Source organism: Microtus oregoni, unplaced genomic scaffold (assembly GCF_018167655.1).
Source record: "Microtus oregoni isolate MIOR12 unplaced genomic scaffold, Mior012 000119F_ref0000445, whole genome shotgun sequence".
NCBI lineage: Eukaryota > Metazoa > Chordata > Mammalia > Rodentia > Cricetidae > Microtus > Microtus oregoni.
In genome coordinates, this window is record NW_024544748.1 from 911,778 (window position 1) to 933,935 (window position 22,158).

General features: G+C 38.2%; 1 protein-coding gene across 2 annotated transcripts in view; it reads right to left on the reverse strand.

The window, feature by feature from the left end:
- The window catches only part of LOC121444290 (palmitoyltransferase ZDHHC15), a 105,696-nt gene that overhangs the window by 12,231 nt on the left and 71,307 nt on the right, over window positions 1-22,158 (reverse strand). For both annotated transcript variants that reach the window (XM_041646112.1, XM_041646111.1), the window contains 5 exons: window positions 21,216-21,248; window positions 20,364-20,484; window positions 15,338-15,470; window positions 13,470-13,596; window positions 10,181-10,284 (listed from right to left, as the gene is read on the reverse strand). In XM_041646112.1, coding sequence (XP_041502046.1) covers window positions 10,181-10,284; window positions 13,470-13,596; window positions 15,338-15,470; window positions 20,364-20,484; window positions 21,216-21,248 — 518 coding nt within the window. The remainder of the gene's footprint in view (window positions 1-10,180; window positions 10,285-13,469; window positions 13,597-15,337; window positions 15,471-20,363; window positions 20,485-21,215; window positions 21,249-22,158) is intronic.

Below are 22,158 nucleotides of genomic sequence, written 5' to 3' on the forward strand. Positions count from 1 at the left end.
TCATCTTCCTGTTACAGTCTGCAGAGTATTGGGTTTAGAAGCATTCCCCACCATGCTCAGAAAAGTATAGTACTGTAATACTTGTAATTTTAAGCAACTTTTGATATGTCTTATCTTCCAAATAAATGAAAAGAATATTAGTTTCTTCTTCGTTCTCCTTTTTTTTTCTGTACTATTTCTGATCAACCATATAGACATCTTACCCTAGAATCACAATGGCTCTTGCATATAGGAATAAGAAAAAATAGCCTGTTGGAAAAGATCTACTTACCTAACCATATAATGTCTATATAATAAGATAAGACTCATGTGAAGACTAATTTCGAAGGTCTTAGAATGCATTTTTTTTGAATTCCCATTTGAAAACTTGCTAAACAACTTACCAAGTCTAAAACCTTTTCCATAACTGTTCCCATGTATTGACCCTTAATGTCAAATAATGACTGTTTGAAGAAGTGTATTTATTTTTGAGGAAGACAGCACGGATTGTATGAGACTACATACACTTCCTACTGTGATGTTTAAAGGTCTCCAGGCATGAGCAGATAGGTACAGTTACACTGAAGAGGTAAGTGGTGAGGTAATGTTAATAGCTCTCTCTGCCTAGAAGATAACTGAACAGAGAGGCATCTTCCAAGTAACATGGCTCTTGATTGAAAGACCTCTTGTCTCCAAACTAGAGCTCTTGTATCCAGGATGTGCTTGGAGAGTTTGAGTTTTGATGAAAAGAAGGGCTCTCATCAGTCCTCTTAGAAGGTCCAGGGTTTAGAGCAATCTCTACTACATGATGACAATAAACTTTGTTAGGAGTATTACTTTATCATCTTCTGAAGAAAACAGTTTCCTCACATAACTGCCCTGATCAAAAATTTTCAGTAGTTACTGACCATTGACAGAATACAGATTTTTTTTTTTTTTTTTTTTGGATTTTTGAGACAGGGTTTCTCCGTAGCTTTTGGTTCCTGTCCTGCCTCTGCCTCCCGAGTGCTGGGATTGAAGGCGTGTGCCACCACTGCCCTGCTCAGAATACAGATTTTGGTCTATGAGCTCATACAATATGATGTCAATTTACCTGCAGAGTTGATATAATTAATAATCTACTTATTTGGTCAGTAACACTTTGTACAGTGTTTTGGTGGGAAAGTTTTCATATTTGTATCTTATCTAACTCAAATATTGCAAGACCTGTGAGTTCAAAGATGATAGTGTTTAATGACATTATGAATCCAATATTCCAACTTCAGGACACTCTCACTACATGCTAGTTTATTTCCTTTTGCTATTCTTCTCAACAGGTGCCTTGTCATCACAGTAGAAACTAAAAGATTAAAAACAAGTCAGAAACATGCTCTGCCTTGAACAGTACTAATGGGTATCATATAAAGAAAGTTTGCACAAACCAAAGAGTAGGAAATTATAGAGACTCAAGATCATTCAGGACTTTGTTGGCTTGCTCCTGAGAGTCTATATGTGAAGAATTTCCTATACTGGGTACAAAATCCAAACTTTTCTGGATAACAGTTCAACAACCAGAAGGCAGGAGATAGATTCTGCCAATTACTGATTATCATTAACACCAGAAGGTATATTTGCAAATTCAAGCAAATTTCTGGTTTCATACTATAGGCTCTTTTAAAATAGACAAAAATATCCCTGAGGAAATAATTAAAAGTTATCAAATGAAGGTTCTATGGTGCTATGCAAGATATTCATTAGTATGGCTATAGGATTGGGCCATTTCAGGCTCTCTCTCCTCAGCTGCCCAAGGACCTAGCTGGGGACATCTCTCTGGACCCCTGGGAACCCCTCTAGAGTCAAGACTCTTGCCAACCCTAAAATGGCTCCCTTAATTAAGATATATACTTCCCTGCTCCCATATCCACCCTTCCTTTATCCCAACCATCCCATTCCCCCAAGCTCTCCCCATCCTCCCCTTCTCACTTTTCTCTCCCCATCTCCCCTTTCCCCCATCCCACCCCACCCCCCCAGTTCCCAAATTTTGCCCAGCAATCTTGTCTACTTCCAATATCCAGGAAGATAATGGATAGAGATAGAGACAGAGATCCACACTGGAGCACTGGACTGAGCTCCCAAGGTCCAAATGAGGAGCAGAAGGAGGGAGAACGTGAGCAAGGAAGTCAGGACTGTGAGGGGTGCGCCCACCCACTGAGACGGTGAGGCTGATCTATTGGGAGCTCAGCAAGGCCAGCTGGACAGGGACTGAAAAAGCATGGGATAAAACCGGACTCTCTGAACATGGCAGACAATGAGGGCTGCGGAGGAGAAGCCAAGGACAATGGCACTGGGTGCATGTACTGGCTTTGTGGGAGCCTAGTCTGTTTGGATGCTCACCTTCCTTGACCTGGATGGAGAGGGGAGGACCTTGGACTGCCCACAGGGCAGGGAACCCTGACTGCTCTTTGGACTGGAGAGGGAGGGGGAGGGGAGCGGGGAGTGAGGGAAGGGGGAGGGAAAAAGGAGGCGGGGAGGAGGCGGAAATTTTTAATAAAAAATAAATAAAAGATAAAAAAGATTATAGATGATCATCCACAAAAAAAGTTATCAAATGAAATTCAAGTTTCATTTCTAGTCTTGTTATTTAGAGATAAAAGCAGTTTTGTCTAGTTAAGGAAAATGTGGGTCTTTTACTGCTGCATTCTTTGGAAATGGTCTTCTTATCACAGTTAGTGCACTAGTTAGAGGGCAAAATTACCATGTTCCTTGACCTGGAGCTCTCGACTGGATTGTCAAACAGTGTCATGGAAGGCCTGGGTGAGAAGTCCTTTTGAACTGGCTTTACCTTCTTTACTAGGAACTAAAGGAACCAAGCCTAATGGATACAGCCACGTATGATTACAATTGGCAAACGCTAACTTATTATTAAAGTCAAAACAGAGTTTAATACCTAATCTTTTTTTTTTTTTTTGAAGACTAAATTTGAGGGTCTAGGTGAAGGAATCAATTGAAAGGCCAATTACTATTTGCTCAAATTTAGCATAAAATAATAGAAACCTGGAAGTTCTTACGAACCCTGGAACAACTTGAGGCTTATGCCTAGGCTCTGAAAAAGCCTCACAGATTCAGGATCACGTGGGACTTAGGTGACTCACATCCTAAGACCCTGGAAAGTCCATACCTAGGATAGCAACCTTATGGAGGCAGGATTAAGGAAGAAGTTAGATGATCAATTATGATATACAATATATAATTCACTTTGGGTTTCTTTGTGAGAGCAAGCACCCTGACATGAAAATTATAAGCGAAGTTGCTTATTTCCACCTTTGAAAGGAAACCTGTGTGTAAGATCTTCAGAGTAAATTTTCCTAACAAATAGGTTGAATTCTGATTTCTTTAAAAATATTCTACAAACATTTCGAGAGCAGCTAACACCATTAGTCAATCATAGATGCTGATATAAGAGTTATTTCCAGGTGATATTAGCCAGATGGTGGAGTAAGAGATCTTGGCCTTCTTTTCTCCCACAAAGAGCAAACATTTGGAATCCATCCATTAATTAAAATAACTGTAAGAGCTCATGAGTCCAATTAAAAAGCTGTAGTCATACAGTGAAAGAAGCAACCCAAGGAAGAAGGACAGTTTCATTTTGCCTGCATCCCTTCATTCTTTAAAGTGGCAGAACTCAACAGAGGGAATAAACTTAAAACAATGATGTAAGAAATTGAAGAGGACACAAATAAATGGAAATATATCTTGTGTCCACAACTTTGGAAGAACCAACATGGTGAACATGTCCATACTGCCACCAAAATTAACAGAATTCAACATAATCTGGATCAATATTACAATGGAATTTTTCATAAATAAAAAATAAAAAATTATAAAGAACTACAAAAGTTTGTTAATAGCCAAAAGAATTCTGATAAAGACAAAAAAACTGAAGGCATCATACTACTGCATCTTAAACTGTATTACAAACCTAGGATAATCATAAAGGCAGATACATAGGACAATGGAACAAAAGAAACAGCCCAGAAAGAAATCTAAGCATATTCTATCAATTATTTTTACAAAGGGTGTCATTAATACATCTGCAATTATAAAACTACCACAAAAATATGGGGAAATGTCTTAAGAACAATGTTTAACATGACATTTAAAAGTAACAAACAGTAAATAAATGGAGGTTTATCAAACTAAAAAGCCTGTTCACAGCAAAAGTAACAATAAAATAAAAAGCGATAGAACAGGATAAAATAGCTGTGAACCACAAATCTGACAAGTATCCAATAAACAAATTGTGTTAAGAAATTTATACCAGTAGCCAAAGCCAACAAATAACTGAATTTAAAATGATTAAACTATATAAAAGACATTTTTCCAAAGACGGCACAAGTATTTGGAAAAGTGCTAAAACTCTTAATGGTCATGGGCATGGAAATCGAAAGCACCACGAGATGCCACCTTATGTCTATTAGAATGGCTGCTACAGAAAAGTCAAAAGATAGGACTGTGACCAACTTGAGTGGGAGAATGCGTGAATGCTTGCCAAGCATGGTCATGGCCTGACATTTAATCCCAGACCCACGAGAATGTCAAAAAGAAAAACTGTTGGTGAGAATGTAGAGAAAGGGCTACCTTCATTCATTGTTGCTGGCAATGCAAATTGTTACAACTGCTGTGGTGATTTCTTTAAAAATTCAAAATGGAGCTACAGATGACCATATGACCCAGATGTCTTCTGAGATATATTCGCTCCCATGTTCATTGCAGCATTATTCACAATACCCAAGAAATAAGACTGACCAAACTGTTGATGGATATGTGAAGAATCTCTCTCTCTGTCTCTCTCTCTCTCTCTCTCTCTCTCTCTCTCTCTCTCTCTCTCTCTGTGTGTGTGTGTGTGTGTGTGTGTGTGTGTGTGTGTCTCCCTCCCTCCCTCTCATTCATTTTTAGGACAGAAGTGACTTCTCCCATTTACAACGAAATGAGCTAAAACGGATGTCATTAAGGCAGACACAGAAAAACAGTAATGCATGGTCTTTCTGATAGGGAGAAAATTTTAAATGGAGTTAAATATACACCAACAGACTAGAACAGTAGTTACCTGAGTCAGGAGAAGGTGAGATGCCATGTTGAGGTAGAGGCCAAAGTCTCCAGAGTGGCCATAGAGAGAAATGTGAGACTGAAGGGGTGGCATGAGGACTGCTAGAATATGCAGGACACCAGTGTTCTGAGATGCTGTATGCTATAGCCACCACTTCACTGTATGTATGTATGCATGCAAAACATCATACTGCATACCTCACATTTTTACAGTAAAATTAGTGACTTATTCCTTTGTGCTATAGCTTGATAGTTTGAATCTTTATGTTCCCTAATGGCTCATGTGCTAAAAGTCTTGGTCCATAGCGGGCTGGCACCATTGGGAGTTGTCAGAATTATAAAGAGCTGGGGGAAGTGTTTAGGTTACTGGGTGGGGGCATTTCGTTGAGGGAGTATGTGGGTCCCAGTTCCTTACTCTCTATTTTGCTTCAAAGCAATGAAGGGAGTGGTGTTTCTCAATGGCAGACTGCCATCATTACTGGATGTTCTTGTTGGCAGTCTAAAACAATAAGACCCACTGGTCATAGAGTGGAGCCTTCAATGTGCCTGTTCTCTTCGAAAGCTGGTTATCTCCAGGATTTTCTTACAGTGACAGAAACCTAGCCCATTTCACAGGTGGAAAGGAACCCGGCTCTGCTGCTGAAGTCTTTGCCTCCATCACTGTTAACTTCACTATCTACAGAAAATTGACTGTAGCTACTCTCCCTGAATGGCCACAGATGCTGCATCTCCAACAAACATCCATGATCAAAGTGTTCAGCTACTAATGTGAAAAAGGCTAGCGGTGGAAAACGGCCCAGGCTTTGTTACCTACTGAAACGAAGACAGAACAAAGAGCGTTCAGAAAGGCACCAGAGCCATAAAGAGAAAACATTAAGAAATCAGTTCTTTCAGAAAATAATAAGAGGCGCCTTCCTCTGAGAAAGCCATGGAGTTTTTTAAATATCATTTTTACATGCAGGTCGAAGCTGGCTTACAGTAGTTTGCGTTTTAGCATCTCTTTGACAATCATGCCCACTTTATTATTCATGACACTTACAATAGGCAGGACTGTAGATGCTATCCATCCAATTTGGAGGAAATGGTTCCATTTGGAATAGATTAGTATAAAGACTTTTATTATCATCTCTAATTTTTTAATGTAAGATATAGGAAAATTTATAATGAGAAAAAGCAATAATGTAACAGGCATTTCTGGATCACTTCCCCAAAAAGCTAAAATGCAACTCCAAGTCTCTCAAAAATCTTTTTAAAAGATGCCTGTTTAATCTCTGCAGAAAATGACACAGATGTGCGTACTCATTTGTGCAGCTCCTGTGTATTTGTGCATTAATTAAGTACTTTATTTTTAAAAGCCTCTCCAGAGAAACCCATTTAAATGCTTTGATTTCATAAATGTGATTCTTTTAAACCTCTTACTTTCCTGTATTAAATTAGGGTAGGGATTGCAAAGAACATAAACTTTTCTTCGCGCTAGCATCGCATTTTCAGTTACTGAGTTGCTGTTGCAGGATTTTGTCATTTTATACATTGAGTATTTTACATTATGCTATTAATAAATACATAATGTACAGCAAATGTTATATTATTGGTTAACTATTAATTCTGACAATTTCTAAAGGAAACAGAAATGTAATTTTAACACTTACAGCACCTTTCTTGGGAATGTATTGTTAAAAGATCATGGACTCAAAGTTAGCTAGGAAGGGATAGGAGGGTGGAAAGGGCAGTTATGGAACTGGGGGATGGGTATGCTCAAATACAATGTATGAATTTATCAAATAATTTTCTGGGTGGTGGAGCACACCTTTAATCCCAGCACTTGGGAGGTAGAGGCAGGTGGATCTCTTGAGTACGAAGCTAGCCTGGTCTACAGAGTGAGTTTCAGGACAGCCAGGGCTACACAGAGAAACCTTGTCTAGAAAAACTAAAATAAGAAAACAAATCAAGGACTTAACCAAAGCATTGTTTAAAAAACTTATACGAACAATCTGTTTATGATCACATACACACAGAAGACATCCATGACTGAGGATAACACACAGTCAACTGGACAGAGTGCAGTTAGAGAACCTGTGTTAGAGAAAAGCACCATTAAAGAATAAAGCTGGTAGACATAAGAATGGGTTAAAATCTCCTTCATTTAAGATGGCATAGTGGTCTTGATAAAGTTAAAAGAGGTTTGTGCTCTATGGTATATTTTCTGATTTTAGAAGCAGTTGGATGTTTCAGATAACAAGATGGCACTAAACCACAGTGCCATGTCTCATATTTATTCTTCCAAATTACAGACATACTATCATACCGCAAAACTCTCAGGATTTAGAATCAGGATACCTTCATTTGATTCCAAGCACTGCCTGATTTCATATTCTGGGATACTGGATGAGTTAGGTAACTTCTCCCATCCTCAGTTTCATTAATTATAAAATATTAGTGTCTATACAACATGATTATTGAATTCAAAGGACATAAAAATATAAAAGGATTTTATAATATATAAAGTTATATGAAAATTATGACCGGATATGTTTGAAAAAGACCAAATTTAGAGGCTGCTTCAAAAAAGTAACGTCTTGAGTGGGGGAGATGGCTCAGTGGGTAAAGACGGTTGCTGTGCAACCTGAGCTTAATCCCTAGAACTCCTGCAAAGGTGGAGAGAGAACCAAATTCACAAGGCCACCTTCTAATTTCCATACAAATCCTATGGCAAGCACACCTACTGGGAATTGGAACTCAGCTTTGTGGAAAGCACTTTAGCTACTAAGCCGTCTCCCCATCCCCTTCGAAGTATTTCCAGTCAGGTGGCACTACACAGATCTTTAAAGTGTTCGGCTTGACAGCATAAGGCTCACATATGAACTGTTTTTCTATTATGGAATGATTTCAGTCAACTTTGAAATTAGGTATATCTTTAATTTCTGTTGGAAAGAGTCAATACCAACATAAGAAGTCCCATCTTCTGAGACTGCTAAAAGCTAATGTCTGTTTAGAGGGACTAGCGGCAGGAGGATGGCACAGCAAACCACAGCCAGCTTCTCATAATAAGCAGGGAAGTAATAGGCATTTGTGTGTGTGTTCAAAATTCTTTGGCTGGGCAAGAATTATCTTCTTTTGTAATTATATACTTGGGGCTGATTTCTCATTTTTCAATCCCAAACATGCTTTCTTTTAAGATAGTACTTTCAGGTAGAGAACCTGGGCTTTGTGTGAATTTAGAAAAGCTTGTCTTCTGCATCTGAGCCTCACTTGAAAAATTTTCACGTCCTCATTCAGCTTCACTTACCCTAGGTACAATTCATGATGACTATTAAAATTCCCTACTTAAAAATTTCTGTTGGGCCGGGCGGTGGTGGCGCACGCCTTTAATCCCAGCACTTGGGAGGCAGAGGCAGGCGGATCTCTGTGAGTTCAAGGCCAGCCTGGTCTACAGAGCTAGTTCCAGGATAGGCTCCAAAGCCACAGAGAAACCCTGTCTCGAAAAAACCAAAAAAAAAAAAAAAAAAAAATTCTGTTGGATACTGCTTGACTTCAACAACTGTTAAAATCTGCTCTCTGATGCCTAGTATCAACAACATTTGCAGAGAAGGGAAATACAGCAGAGGGTCCAGTGATGGGCAGAGACAAAGAATAGAACATGTATGGCAGGAGACTATTATGTTTAGATCTTCATAAAACATCTCAAGATGACCCAATTATCTGATGGAGGAAATTGGGTGGGCAAAGTTTTTGTTTTAAATGTTTTCTTTGCCCTTACTAGAGGCATGTACAAATTCGCTCCCACATACCTTTTACTTTGTAATGTATTTACGCCATTTTACAGTGTATAAGATTTTAAAGAAAATTGAACCATTATGAGTGAAGGAGGGTAGAGAAGTTGCCCAGTGACGGAAGTAAATCTTTATAGTCAAGTAAAATAGCAAGAGTGATTATCTGGGAAGACTGTTTACCCCCAGGCACAATACTGTCTATTATATTCCCTGATTTAGCTCTAGAGTTGTAAGTCATGGGATAATGAAGCCGGTAAGGAACTGCTTAAGTTACCATCTAATGCTCCTGTAAAGATGGCTTCTCTTTTTGGATGGTATGTGTGTATGATGTGCAATCGTGTGTATATACATGTATGTATTGTGAGTGCATGTGTGTGCAGATGTGTTTGCCTATGTGCAGTGCAGAGACTGATGTTCGGTGTCCTTGATTATTCTCTACCACATATATTGTTGCAGGATTTTTCACTGAACCTAAACTTCAATGTTTCTGCTAATCTTTCTAGCCAGCTTGCTCCAGATATTTCCTGTCTCTGTTTCCTGCACTGGGATTACGGATGGGCCACAAACCAGCCCACTTTGCTTTTACTGGATCTGGGAATCTGAATTCCCAATTCTCATACTTGTGTGACAAGCACTGATAAAGATAATGCTGAGCTTTCTCTTCAGATCCACCGGTTGGTCTTATTGTCAACTTGATATGATTTAGAATCAACTTCTAGGTATGTCTGGGAAGGTATTTCCAGAGACCTATCTATCAGTGCTACTTCTATCTTCCCAGACACCAGCCTCCAGTTTCTTCATTCCCCCCATGCAGAATCAAAACCAGAGGTTCTGCAGGAATCTTCAGGCCTCCAGCATCAGTCTGGGATTGCTAAGGCTTTCAGCTTTGTGGACTGAGCAGCTACTGGATGGCCATTGCTGGACTATACAGGCCCTATCATGTTAGCCATTCTAATAAATTTCTTTTTATAATACATAACATATACATGCATTTTATTGGTTATGTTCTTCTAGAGAACATTGCTTAGCATAGCTGCCTTGGCCACCCACATTTGTTAAACAAATCTGGCTATACTTTTCCTTCTCCATCCAGAAGGTACTTATGAGGTTGTCATCCTTATAAAACCTCTTTGGACATTTTTATGTTTTTTTTTTTTTTTGAGACAGGGTTTCTCTGTGTAGCCCTGGTTGTCCTGGAACTTGCTCTGTAGACCATATTGGTCTTGAACTCACAGAGATCCACCTGCCTCTGCCTGCTGAGTGCAAGGATTAAAGGCATGTACCATTACCGCCTGGTTCTACATTATTTTTTGAAGCACAGATAATGTAGGGTTGAGTCTACTCACCTCGACTGTCATCCTCATTGTCTTCCCAGTGTTCCTCATTTGCCAGCAGCGGGTTCTGAGATTCATTTATAGACCTCAGAGGGAAGGAGTGTCCATCACCAGGGCTGGTGGGAAAGAAAGGTAGAGTTTGCATATGACACAAATTTCTTTTTTTTTATTCAAACTCAGTCATACACAGAAGGAGGGAGGGGTGAGGGAGAGAGCAAGAGAGAATGAGAGAGAGAGAATATGTGTGTATGTATGCATGTGTATGTGTGCATATGTGGAGGACAACTTATAGGAATAGGTTCTCTCCTTTCACCATGTGGATCCTGGTGATTGAATTCAGGTTCTTAGGTTTGGTGGCAAGCACATTTATACCCACTGAACTATCTCATCAGCTCAGGAAGGGTCTTATTTTGTGACCTAGGGAGGTTCAGAACTTGCAATCTCCTGTCTCAGTATCCTGAGTGCTGGGATATAGGTGTGTGTCATAATGTCTATGTAATATAAATTTTGAGACAGTGATAATCTTCTTAGAAATGAGATATAATCATGGATTTAAGTTTGTGTTGTGAGAATTCTCTGGTCCAATTCTTTACCACTGAGCTATACACCACAAGACTTGTGGATTCTTAGTTCTTTTGTCTAAAGCCATGATCAAATAAGCTCTTATTATCATCCAACCATTATCATTTACTTGCTAAATTACCCTCATTTTCCATGTCTTGTTTGTCTGTATCAATGCTGACTATTTTTGTTTGTAAGACATTCTTTAATTTGCTTTCCACAATGCCCAGTAGCAATATGCATATGCAATTTCATAAATATCACTTAACTATGATGGTCCCAATTACATCCCATTATCAAACCGTTTTGATTCTAAATTATAAAGTGAGGTGAGAAGACTCACCATCGCTAAACATTGTGGGAAAAGCTGCTATGAAGGGTGAGAAGGATGCTCCTGCACCCTGTTTTGTTTTTTACTTTTAACATAGAGTGGAAAAGAGAAATAGCAAGGTGTCTCTGCAGTGTGGATTCTAGGGACGATTTATCTACATGTGAGTCTACTTTGTGGGTCTCTATGGTAATCTAGAGCATGTCCCTAATTAATTTCTGGCCATTCCCAGATAGGAGGCCATGGCAGGAATCATGGTGGCCCTAGCCAGATACTGTTATAGTTTCAGCAATTGAGTCTATATTGAGTCTAATTGAGTGTATTCTGAGTTTAACTTTGGATGGCTTTTGGATTATTTATTTGATGCTGTATATACTTTTTTTCTCTTGTTTCTGAATGATGTCAATAAAAAGTTTACAGATTTTATTTATATTGCTCTACAGAAAATGTTAGAATAATGATTATGTAAGTAAATGGGCTTTGATTTTTGGTTTTGTTTTTATACTAGAGTGATGTGGTAACGGACTTTGACTATTTGTGTGCCTCAGTGTGTGATCAGAGTATATGTAGCTAATTCTTGCTAACAGTTATTAATCAATATTACCCATTGACGAATTTTGTCTTGGTATTTATAGTTAGAAGAGTTGACTATACCACACCTTAAACAAACAGCCCTATAAAACATTAACTGGCATAGAGGAAGTATTGATGCAGCAAGGGAGGTGAGGAGAAAATTTAACCTTTATTTATTTTTTTTTAAATTTTTTTCTTATTTATTTATTATGTGTACAGCCTTCCATGTGTGCCCGCATGCCAGAAGGGGGCGCCAGGTCTCATTATAGATGGCTGTGAGCCACCATGTGGTTGCTGGGAATTGAACTCAGGACCTCTGGAAGAGCAGTCAGTGCTCTTAACCACTGAGCCATCTCTCCAGCCCTTAACCTTTATTATTATGTGACTCCAGCAAAGTTTTTTTCCAACAAGAGAATATGGATATATGCTGTTTGCGCAGCGAACCTAAAGGATACAGAAAGGTCAAGACATTCTCTACAGTTCCTGTAGCTTGTGGTGGTTTCAATGGGGTCACAAAGTCACCCAAAGGATATAAGTCTAGCTCTACAAAAATAAATAAATAAATAAATAAATAAATAAATAAACAAACAAACAAACAGGTTTTCTCTGTGTAGCGCCCTGGCTGTCCTGAAACTCACTCTGTAAACACAGGCTGATGTCAAATTCATGATTCTCTTTCCTCGGGTTTCCAAATGCTGGAGTTATAGGCATGAACCACCATGCCTAGACTGAAGAACATTTTTGTGTGTAGTCTATTCTCCATCACTGGGATAACGGATGTTTTTAATATGTACTATCAAATTTATTAAAGATGGGTGCCAGTTTACCTTTCCACAAGTAAATCATGAAAGTGTCTATTTTATCATACCTCCACTTCATGATTTATCTTTATAGGTACACAAGTGAGAAATTTGGGGAAAATCATACCTATAAGACTGATAGCAATCTGCATTTGCAGATGGGAATGGTGACACATGCCTTTAATCCATCAGTGAAGTGGGAAAATCAAGTGGACAGCAGCAAGTTCATAGCCAGTTTGGTCTACAAAGTGAGTCCAGGCCAATCAGGGCTATATAGTAAGGCCTCATCTCAAAAGAAACTGAGTCTAATTTGCAACTATAGGTGCTCAGTCGTCATCAGAGAAGCTTGCTCTGAGATGGGAAGTGGTTGATGCAAAAACCCATAACTGGCCAAGACGGTGAGAATGAGTGATAGCAGCACGCTCGGCCCTAAGTTAGGCAGCTGGATTACCCCTCCCAAAGCTCAGGGAACGTCATGGAAGAAATGGTAGAAAGATGATCAGAGCTAGAGTGTAGAGAAATGGACAACAAAAAAACTACCTTCTGGACATGACACAGCCATTACAGCCATGAACTCACAGAAGATATGGCTATCTGCACAACACTTGTACAAGATTGGGCCCATCAACACTTCACCATAAATAGGGGATGAACCCATAAGGCCTCTCCCTCTCTGTGGTATTATTGGTAATTAACAGTTGTTGGTGGAAGGATTGTTTTCCTCAGCGGTGTAGCCATTGAAAAATTGTCCTTGCTCCAGTAAATAGCCGCTCATGCATGCATATGCCAGCAACACTAATTTAAGTGAGTCAGAAACACACACACACACACACACACACACAAAAGACAGGAAAGTAGACTTGTTGAAAAGAAGGCTTCCAGCAGGAGAGAGGAGGGATGAAAAAGGGGAGCGGGGTGTGAAAATTACCAAAATTCATTATAAATGTGTGAAACTCTCAAACAAAAACATTCAAAAATAAATTTGCTGCTTAGCTGCATGGCTCAGCATTAGCTGCTTCCAGTGGTAATAATTACCTACCTGGACCCAACAGGTATAAACCAGAACTTCTTATTATCGCCAAACACCTGCTGGATATTCTTGATGAAGCCAAGGTTAAACCCATTTTTCTCTGGTCCACTTGTAAATACTGGAGTGCAAAAGGCCTCTAATACAGTGCAGCGGAGTTTGGAAAGAGGAAGAAAATAAAGGAATACATTTCATCACTGTGATGATTTTACATCTCTCCAAAAGATGTGGTCTGCATTTATGACATCTCTTTGCTGTTTAAGCATAGGTCCATGTTCTTAATTATTGCTAAATTACTTAGTAAAATTCAGTTAAATTATTTAATAAAAGGTGAAATTGTTATTGAAACTAAGGAATTTATACTCTCATCATTTTAAGGCAGAGTAAATACACAATGGCAAAAATAATACAGCATTCTTGAGGGGCATGTCATTGGGCTGTAGAATTTAAGGAGTGCATGAATAGATTTAAGTGTACTTTATTGGAATCAAAGTAGCAACAATAGCCAAATGGTCTCCATCTGTAGATCTGGGACCAAAGTAATGACACATAAAGAGATGGTAATGACATTGATTTGGTTTTGAAACATTTCAGAAATGAAGATGTTCACAATGAAACCTGCAATGTAAAAAACCTAGTTTTACTCCAGACGAAATGTCAATGGGTGAACTGTAATCACCTCAAAGCGTACGAGGAACTGGGCCACATTAGTGCACGTTATTTTTAGACACACATTTATCCCATTAAGCAAACACTTTCACTGTTGGGCTCTGGCTGCATCTCACCATTTCCCATTTGCTCTTTGTTTTCAGACCCTGTTATCATGAAGCTTTTAGTACTTTTCTACTTTTGTAGCTATCTCTCAACCAAAAGTGCTAATTTACTACCCTAAGTACTAAGTGCTATACGTATATTTGATTTAGAAAAATGGGTGCAAAGATTCCCCTAGCAAATGAATTCTCCAAGTGCAGTGGCTTTTACACTAAATTCCTTTCAAATCTAATTCATCCTAGTTAAACGTTTAACACTTGAACGCTTTCTTCCTATTCCTTGTGTACTGACTTATAGACCATGCAAATATTCACCACAGATGAAGTAATTATTGCACTAGAATTCTTTTGTTCTATATATAATAACAAGTCTAGAGTACTAATTGACAGCAAAAAAGAAAAAACCCAACTCATTTAGTGTACTGATTTTCTGCAGATTTAATATGCATATCTCATTTGTATGGTATTTTTATATACTCTTTTGACTGTAAGTATCAATCTGATTCTTTATAAAAAGAATTTTACATTTTTAAATTTATTTATTCATTTTGTGTATGTGTGTGTTTATGTGCACACACCTGTGTGTGCATGCCATGGTATGAGGACAGAGGATAACTTGTGGGAATCAATTCTTTCATTCTACCACGTGGGTTTCAGAACTTGAACTCAGGTTGTCAGGATCTTGGAAAGCACCCTTACCTGCTGAGAAATCTCGATGGCCTGGACTTTCGCATTCATTTTTGTTATTCATTTGGAGTCTTTTTAAGGTCCCTGTTTTGGGCTAAGAATCATCAACTAGATTATTGTTATTTAGTGTCCTATCTTCCTTCTGATACTCATTACTTCATGTGAACTTTCTAGAAGCCAGATTGTAAAATTGGGGATGTACAGAACTGCGATCATTGTGGGTTCTCTATGGGATGCGACTCATGGATGCTCTGTGTAGTCCATAAGTTTGTTCACTATTGTTGTCCAGTTTAGTAAAATGTATTTCCATTTGTCTCAGGGGATATCACTAAAGCTGAAATACTTTACTATTAGTTTTTCTCTCCTTAGGGAACAGTGATATACATTAATATGCATTTTTCTAATCATAACATTCCATCTTACCTAAGGTCGTTTTGTTTCTGCTGACAAGCCAACAATGGTAACCAAAGAGAATCACAAGGCTGACAAAAAACATGCAGGCCACAAAGAGGAGAAAGAGGACGTGGAACTTAGAGCGAACACTAGGTAATTCCCCCTAGAAAAGAAACAAGAGGCAAAGAAAACAAAACATTAAAGTGGGAATGCTTGGCTATCTTTTCTATATAGATTAGTATTAGTAGTGTTTCACATGTAAAAATCCAGCTCCAATTTGAAAAATAGATTTTGTAAGCTTAAATTTTATTACATGCATTTATTTATTTTGTGTGTGCATGCACACATGTGTGCGTATGTGTGTGTTTGTGTATGGACATGCCAAAGTGCGCAGGTATGGAAGTCAGAAGACAGCCTGTGGGATTCAGCTCTCGCTCTACTATGCAGATTCCAGGGACTGAAGTCAGGTCATCAGACTTGATGACAAGTGTATGTCCTGACTATTACTTATTTATTTTTACAAAATTATTGATCATTGTACCTTATTATAGATATATTCTTAGCTTGCAAAGCTTAAAATGGATTCTTGTTTAAGTGCAATATATAAATGCACCAATTAGAATGGAGTAATATGAAAAGGCTATGTATGCTCAGGTCATAATTGGTGTGAAGCCCATATTTCATTTAGCTTGAGAATTATGAATCACTGTCTATGAGATCATAAGGTTAGTACTGTTCATCCTATTGTCTGAGGGTGTCTATAATAGAATCCTTTTATTTTTTTAAATAAAACCTCATACAAAAAGCCTATTTTTAAATTTTTGCTGCATTATGTGTGTGTGTTGTGCCTTCATGTATGTCTGTGTAACACATGTTTGTTTGGGGCCCACAGAAGCCAGAGAGGGTATCAGATCCCTTGGAACTGAAGTTATAGAGGCTGTGACCACCATGTGGGGGCTGAGACTGAACTTGGGTCCTCTGGAAGAGCAGTCAGTGCTCTTAACTACTAAGCCATTTCTCCAGCTCCTTATACTACTATTCCTTATACATCATGTGTCTTTGGCCGTATGTGTGTTAAAAATGCTAGATTGTTGAATATAAGAAATTAAAACACAGAATTTTAAAATGTCTTACCAGAAGTCATGAGCTGATTTTAAAGCTGTTGAAATTTTATGTTTTTTTTTTTAACAGTTGATATAGAATTTGCTGGTATACTATACCCTGTGGAGTAGCTGTTTGGACAGTAAAAAATCAAGCTTATAGATAATTGTGAAAGTAGGAAGTTAAAGATTGTTAGAGTTAACTGGACATCTTATTTTCCATGCAGCTCCAGTTTTTGTTTGATATGCAATTCTAGAGCAGAATAAATATTCTAAAGTTCTAAAGCATTCATCACATGTGACATTTTGTCTTCAGAAAAGAGACGTGGAAAGCATTTTGAATTTTAGAAAGAACATCTGGAGGAATGATTATGGCTTATTTCCTCCTTTCCCTTAATGGTCATTGTTTGGCACGATGAATTCGCTTGAGGCATTTCCAGATGCCCTTCAGTGATAAAGTTAAAGTGATTCTTAAGTGAAGTGGAACTTAACTTCCTCACGATCCTATTTGACTCCACTTACTGAAGGTTAGTGCTTGGCAACACTTGCTAAGTTCAAACACTATAGGTTTCTTTCTTTCCTTGGAGGCTATTTTTATTCATTTTTACATAAGGAAATGCTGGACCTCTTCCAGGTCGGATACGTTTGCAGTGCAAAGATAAGAGGAAGCAAGCACATCAGATGCTCTCATCTGATGGGTGGTCTGGGTGAACCGTGTACAGGGCAGAGCAGTCGAGGAAACAGCTGCCTCAAGGACTTCAACTTTCAGGAGCCTTTATCTGAAACTCTCCATCTTGAAATGCTCCTTCAGACAAAATATTGACCTAAGCACCGAAACTGAACTGGTTTGGTTCCTGGTTGGTCTGATTCATGGTTTACTTTTTTCTTCTAATTTTTGCTTTTGCTGTTCTCAGGTAAAATTTCCAATAGCACTTCACAGTGCCTCTCACCTTCCCTGAGACTTTGATCACATGAGCTCTTCTTTCTGAGCCTGTATTTAAAGTTCTAAAAGCTCGCATTGACTTTCCCTTTTTACATGAAAATGGGCACTAGAAAATGGCTAAGCAAGTGAGGTTGTTCTGAAAGTCTGCTCCCATCTTGTGTAGCTGTGCTCCCAGCCTTTCCCCATCACTCTTTCTGAACTCATCTGTCTGTATGGTTTAGAATATCTGCTGTGCTGTACTTTCATAGAGTTCACAATATCAACTTTGCCTGTGCAAACAGTTCTGTGTTCAAAAATGCATTTCCAGGAGATAACCAAGCTAAATCCCTCAGAGCAATGGTCATCAGAGACAGTTCAGAGGAAGATTTGTAAAATAACATAATTACTAGGTTATAAATAATAATTCATCACCTTTGTAAAGAGGTCCGTAGCCTAGTGTGGTCAATGCGCATTATTAATTTGGCAAAAGGCAAAGATTAATCTCTCTTTTGAGAGTAGAATTTGCTTAATTTAACACTGAAAGGAAAGAAATGATGTGATGGTCTTCTGAATCCTTTCTTCTAAAAGAATTAAAGCCTGTCTATAGCAGAACCATCATAGGCATAGTACATGGAAGATCACAGAGGCTTATGGGCAGACTTATGTTCAAGTTCTCCCTTTGAAATTTACAGCCAGGTAGGTGATTTTTGACAAGTTACTTCTGCTGTAAGCCTTAGTTTTGTCATCTTGGAATGTGACAAATAGTTTTTGCTTTGGCTACTTCACAGGGTTGTAGTGAGGATCAGATGAGATCATAGATATAAAAATACTTCAAGAGCCATAAAGTACCATATATTAGAAGTTGCTGTTCTTGGGAGTACAGCTTGTCTCTTTGATATGGCTTTAAAATATATGGCAGTGTTTATTTTTTATTTTAAGAAGAGGCTCAATTTAAACCCAGAAAGCCTTGTATCCCTAAGCCATACTAATGTCATTTAGGCCAGAGTGACTGCAAGGAACCATTTCCCCAGTTGTTAATGCCCTTTTCAGTGTAAGGACAAGCTATGACAGGCCTCATGCCCTCTCAGATGACAAGCATAAGTTAGGCTATTGAGGAGGAAAAGCAATGAAGGAATAGGAAAAGAACAAGGTCATGCTCACCGTGGATTTGCTTGTACTGCTGGCACATTTCTCGTGACGAATTCCTATCCAGTTATCATCTTTTAAGAGTGAAGGAAGCATACAGTACCTGGCTTGCATTTCAGTATTTGATTATTGGCTGGCTAGGGGAGTTAAAGGCAAAATGTGCGAAATGCAATGTTGTTTACTTTGTGGTAAAGGTAAAGAGTCGTGAATAAATGGTAGCCCACTGTGTTAGGGCTCAAGAAAAGCATGTAAGAAAGATCAAGGCTCACACTTCCCTGCTGATTGGATGCAGCAGATTTTCTTCATATTTATAGAAGTAGCTCAGCATGCAGATGGAATGCCAAATAGGTCATGGAAACCTGAGGAATGGGGAATAGATGTCGTGCTGTGGAAAGGGGCCAAAGAAGAAATATCAAGATGTGTAGCTTGTGAAGAAATGTTTCCTATTTGAAGAAAATGCACGAGAACATCTCATCATTTCTGCTTGTAGTTTGTTTAAATTAGGGATTTTGATACCCAATATATTGCTCCTGTTTCTTACAGCTATTAATTATCTGAATTTATTAAGCAAGTTGAATAGAAAGTGTAATTGTCTACATTACTAGGAATAAAAGCACTGATTCATAATTTAAATATTTTAAAATTTAGCTTCTCAGTGTCTTGTCTTTTTCTTTCCTCCAATTCATTATTATTTCTATTCTGACCATGTGATTTACATTCTTTCCCTGCTGGTTTACTGCTCCAGCTTAGATATGACATCCCTTGTTATATAAGGCTTTTGCAAATTTTCTAAAGTAATAACCAGTAGCTCTGCTCACATTTGTGTTTTTCTATTCATTTCAGTTTAGATAACTCTCATTGTCGACACCTTAATAACTGTATTATAGTGTAGGAAAGAGATTTCTTTGAAAGTTTAACTGGCAGAAGTTGACAAAGGGCATATTTCATAATATTTTACTTATTCACATATGCAAATCTACCTTAACTTTTTTAAATATACGGGATATGACTGATATCTCCAAGTAGGAGAAAGATAAGATTTTGAGTTTTTAAAATTTTAAGGTTTTTCTTTTGTTTTTGAGATTTTGTGATAATTCTTAGAATCATTATATGTTTCATTGGATCTTAGCAAGAGACAAGTGCAACAAGTAGGTAATAGAGCCAGTATCAGATTTGCTGCTCTCACTTCCCAACCCACTGGCCTTCACACATGCTCAAAAGAGAGGCTGGCTGTGGCGGCAGATGCCTCTCGTCAGTCCCCAAACTCGAGACAGATACACGCAGATCTCAGAGTTTGAGACCAGACAGGTCTACAGAGTAAGTTCCAGAACAGCCAGGGCTATGTGGAGAAACCCTGTCTCAAAAAAAAGGCACCCCCCACAAAGGTCCAAAGAGACTCTCTGTATCATTTTGTGCTTATATGCAAGTCAGTTTCTCTTTCTTTGCAACAGAAACTTTGCAGCTCCCATCTGAGCATGAAATTACTAAGTATTTTCTAACTAATTCCTATTAACTTTTTTTTTTTTTTTAGAAACTAGTGATTTGTAATTAGTTTCAACTGTTTTTCAAATATACAGCTGGAAAGAAAGGTCTTTAAAACTCAAGCACAGACACGGATTTGAAAGAGTGGGTCAGCTGAGAGGTTACTCTCCCTGAGCATTAGCAAGCAGTCACAGATGACACAACTCACTTAAGAGGGATCTTTACTCAACAGTTTCTTAAACTTCAGAATATTCAACATGGAAAACAACTTTTTACTGCCTTGCCTTCTGGTTACTTCATTAATAGGTATTTCAAAATGCCAAAGGCTATAGAGTGAGGAGTGCTACATTTAGAGCCACTATTCACTTCCTTCGGTGGGAGCCGATTGGGATTTGTAAAAACTTACTCTCCAGTATTTGATGAAATAGCTGAAGACGGTTGTCACAATGTACAGGCAATAGAGAACGGAATAAGCTAAGAACTGGAGGAAGAATTTGTAGTTGGAAAATCCAATGCAGTTGTTAACCCTAAAAAAAAAAAAGAAAGGAACACTAATTGGAAATCAGGACCTATTGACTGAGAACACACTGATAGTTAAGTGGACGAACGAAAGGAGGCACGTGACTCCTGCTGCTTCATTACCTGTTGTGTGGAAACCCAACAGAGACTGAGGCTCCTTAATAGAAACAGACTGGAAAAACAAGTTCACACCTCACTAGTTTCCCTTTTTATTTACCAGCAGAGTCACCTGCGCTACCTAATAGCTTTAGAATGGCTCCTGAAACACCCAAGCAAACCTGGATTTTCATTGCTAAATATATGTCTGTCTTAGTAGCTGCACTTTGACGCTCTCTTGTTGTAATTAGGTGATTCCACACTGGCTTTTTAGGTCAGACACACAACTTTTACAGAAGAATCACTGAATTTAACTATCTGTAACATTTCAAAATCAAGTCTTCTAGAAAGAGAAACAAATTGCATGATGTTGAAGAAGAGAAATACTTGTGCTATATTTCATTACTGGCTCAATGGCTAAAGTTAATGGATAGGAGACTATTAGCTTTGCAACCTCAGGAACTCACTACCATACCTTTATTGGTATTTTCATCATTGTTTTAAAATGTTATCCTCCCCATAAAAACAAAGTCCAGTGAATTAAGGTAGCAAAAATGGGTATGTTGCAACTCGGCTTCAAGAAGTGGATATATTAAACAACTTTGACCCTTTTAGAGGATAGAAATGAATCAAAAGAACTTACCATGGGCAGTGATGGTCCATTTTCAAAACACATCTACAAAGAGGACAAAATACAGTATGATAAAAATGAAGAAACACTTCAAAATTGAACTCAAGTTTTTAGCAGTATATATAGTTCAGCAAAACTATCTACAGATTTCCACTCTGGCAAGTCCAAAGTTACTGCCTCCTAAATGACTCATGGGATGATAAAGTTCCAGCACCATCCTGGGACTATGCTTGCAGCAAGTGACAACTCCAGAAGTATAGTCTTGAAAGGGATAAGGAACTCCAGACTACCGGTACAGTGAAAAACTTCAAGATGTCACCTTTAGCTTTGTTTACTTATTTCAATAATAATGCAAGGAAATATAGCCTGAGTCTGAATCAAAGGTAAGCAGAATATGGGTGGAACAGGCACTCAGGAGCAAAGGTATGGCAGTAATATACACTAACACAAAAAGTGGTCGTTACAAACCTGGAACAATTTAAAAGACAAAATAAAATACAATGTTGGTTAGTAACTCAAAATAGAAAATAAATATCTATACCTCTGTATTGATTCAAATGATTGAATAGACAAATAAGTGGGGCAGAAGGGACACATCTCCTTATGCAGATGTATTCCAAATAATTTACGCATATATTTCAAGGAGAGGAGACATAACTTCCTATTACTTTAGTTTGGAGTTATGTAGAGTGACTTTCATCCAAAAATCACAGTTCAGAAATGAGAAGAGGACAGAATAATCTCACACTGGAAACACCTCACAAACATCAGTTGAGAGAGATGTTCAATATGAACACTGTAGTCAAAAGTCATGTTTATATGTACCCTTAATACCATGTAATGAGATTAGTACATTAGCTCCATGCTCTATGCTCCATGCTTTTCCATGGGAAAAGAATAAACACATTTTAACTGAGGGACAATTTATAAAACATCTGATTCTTAATCCCCCAAA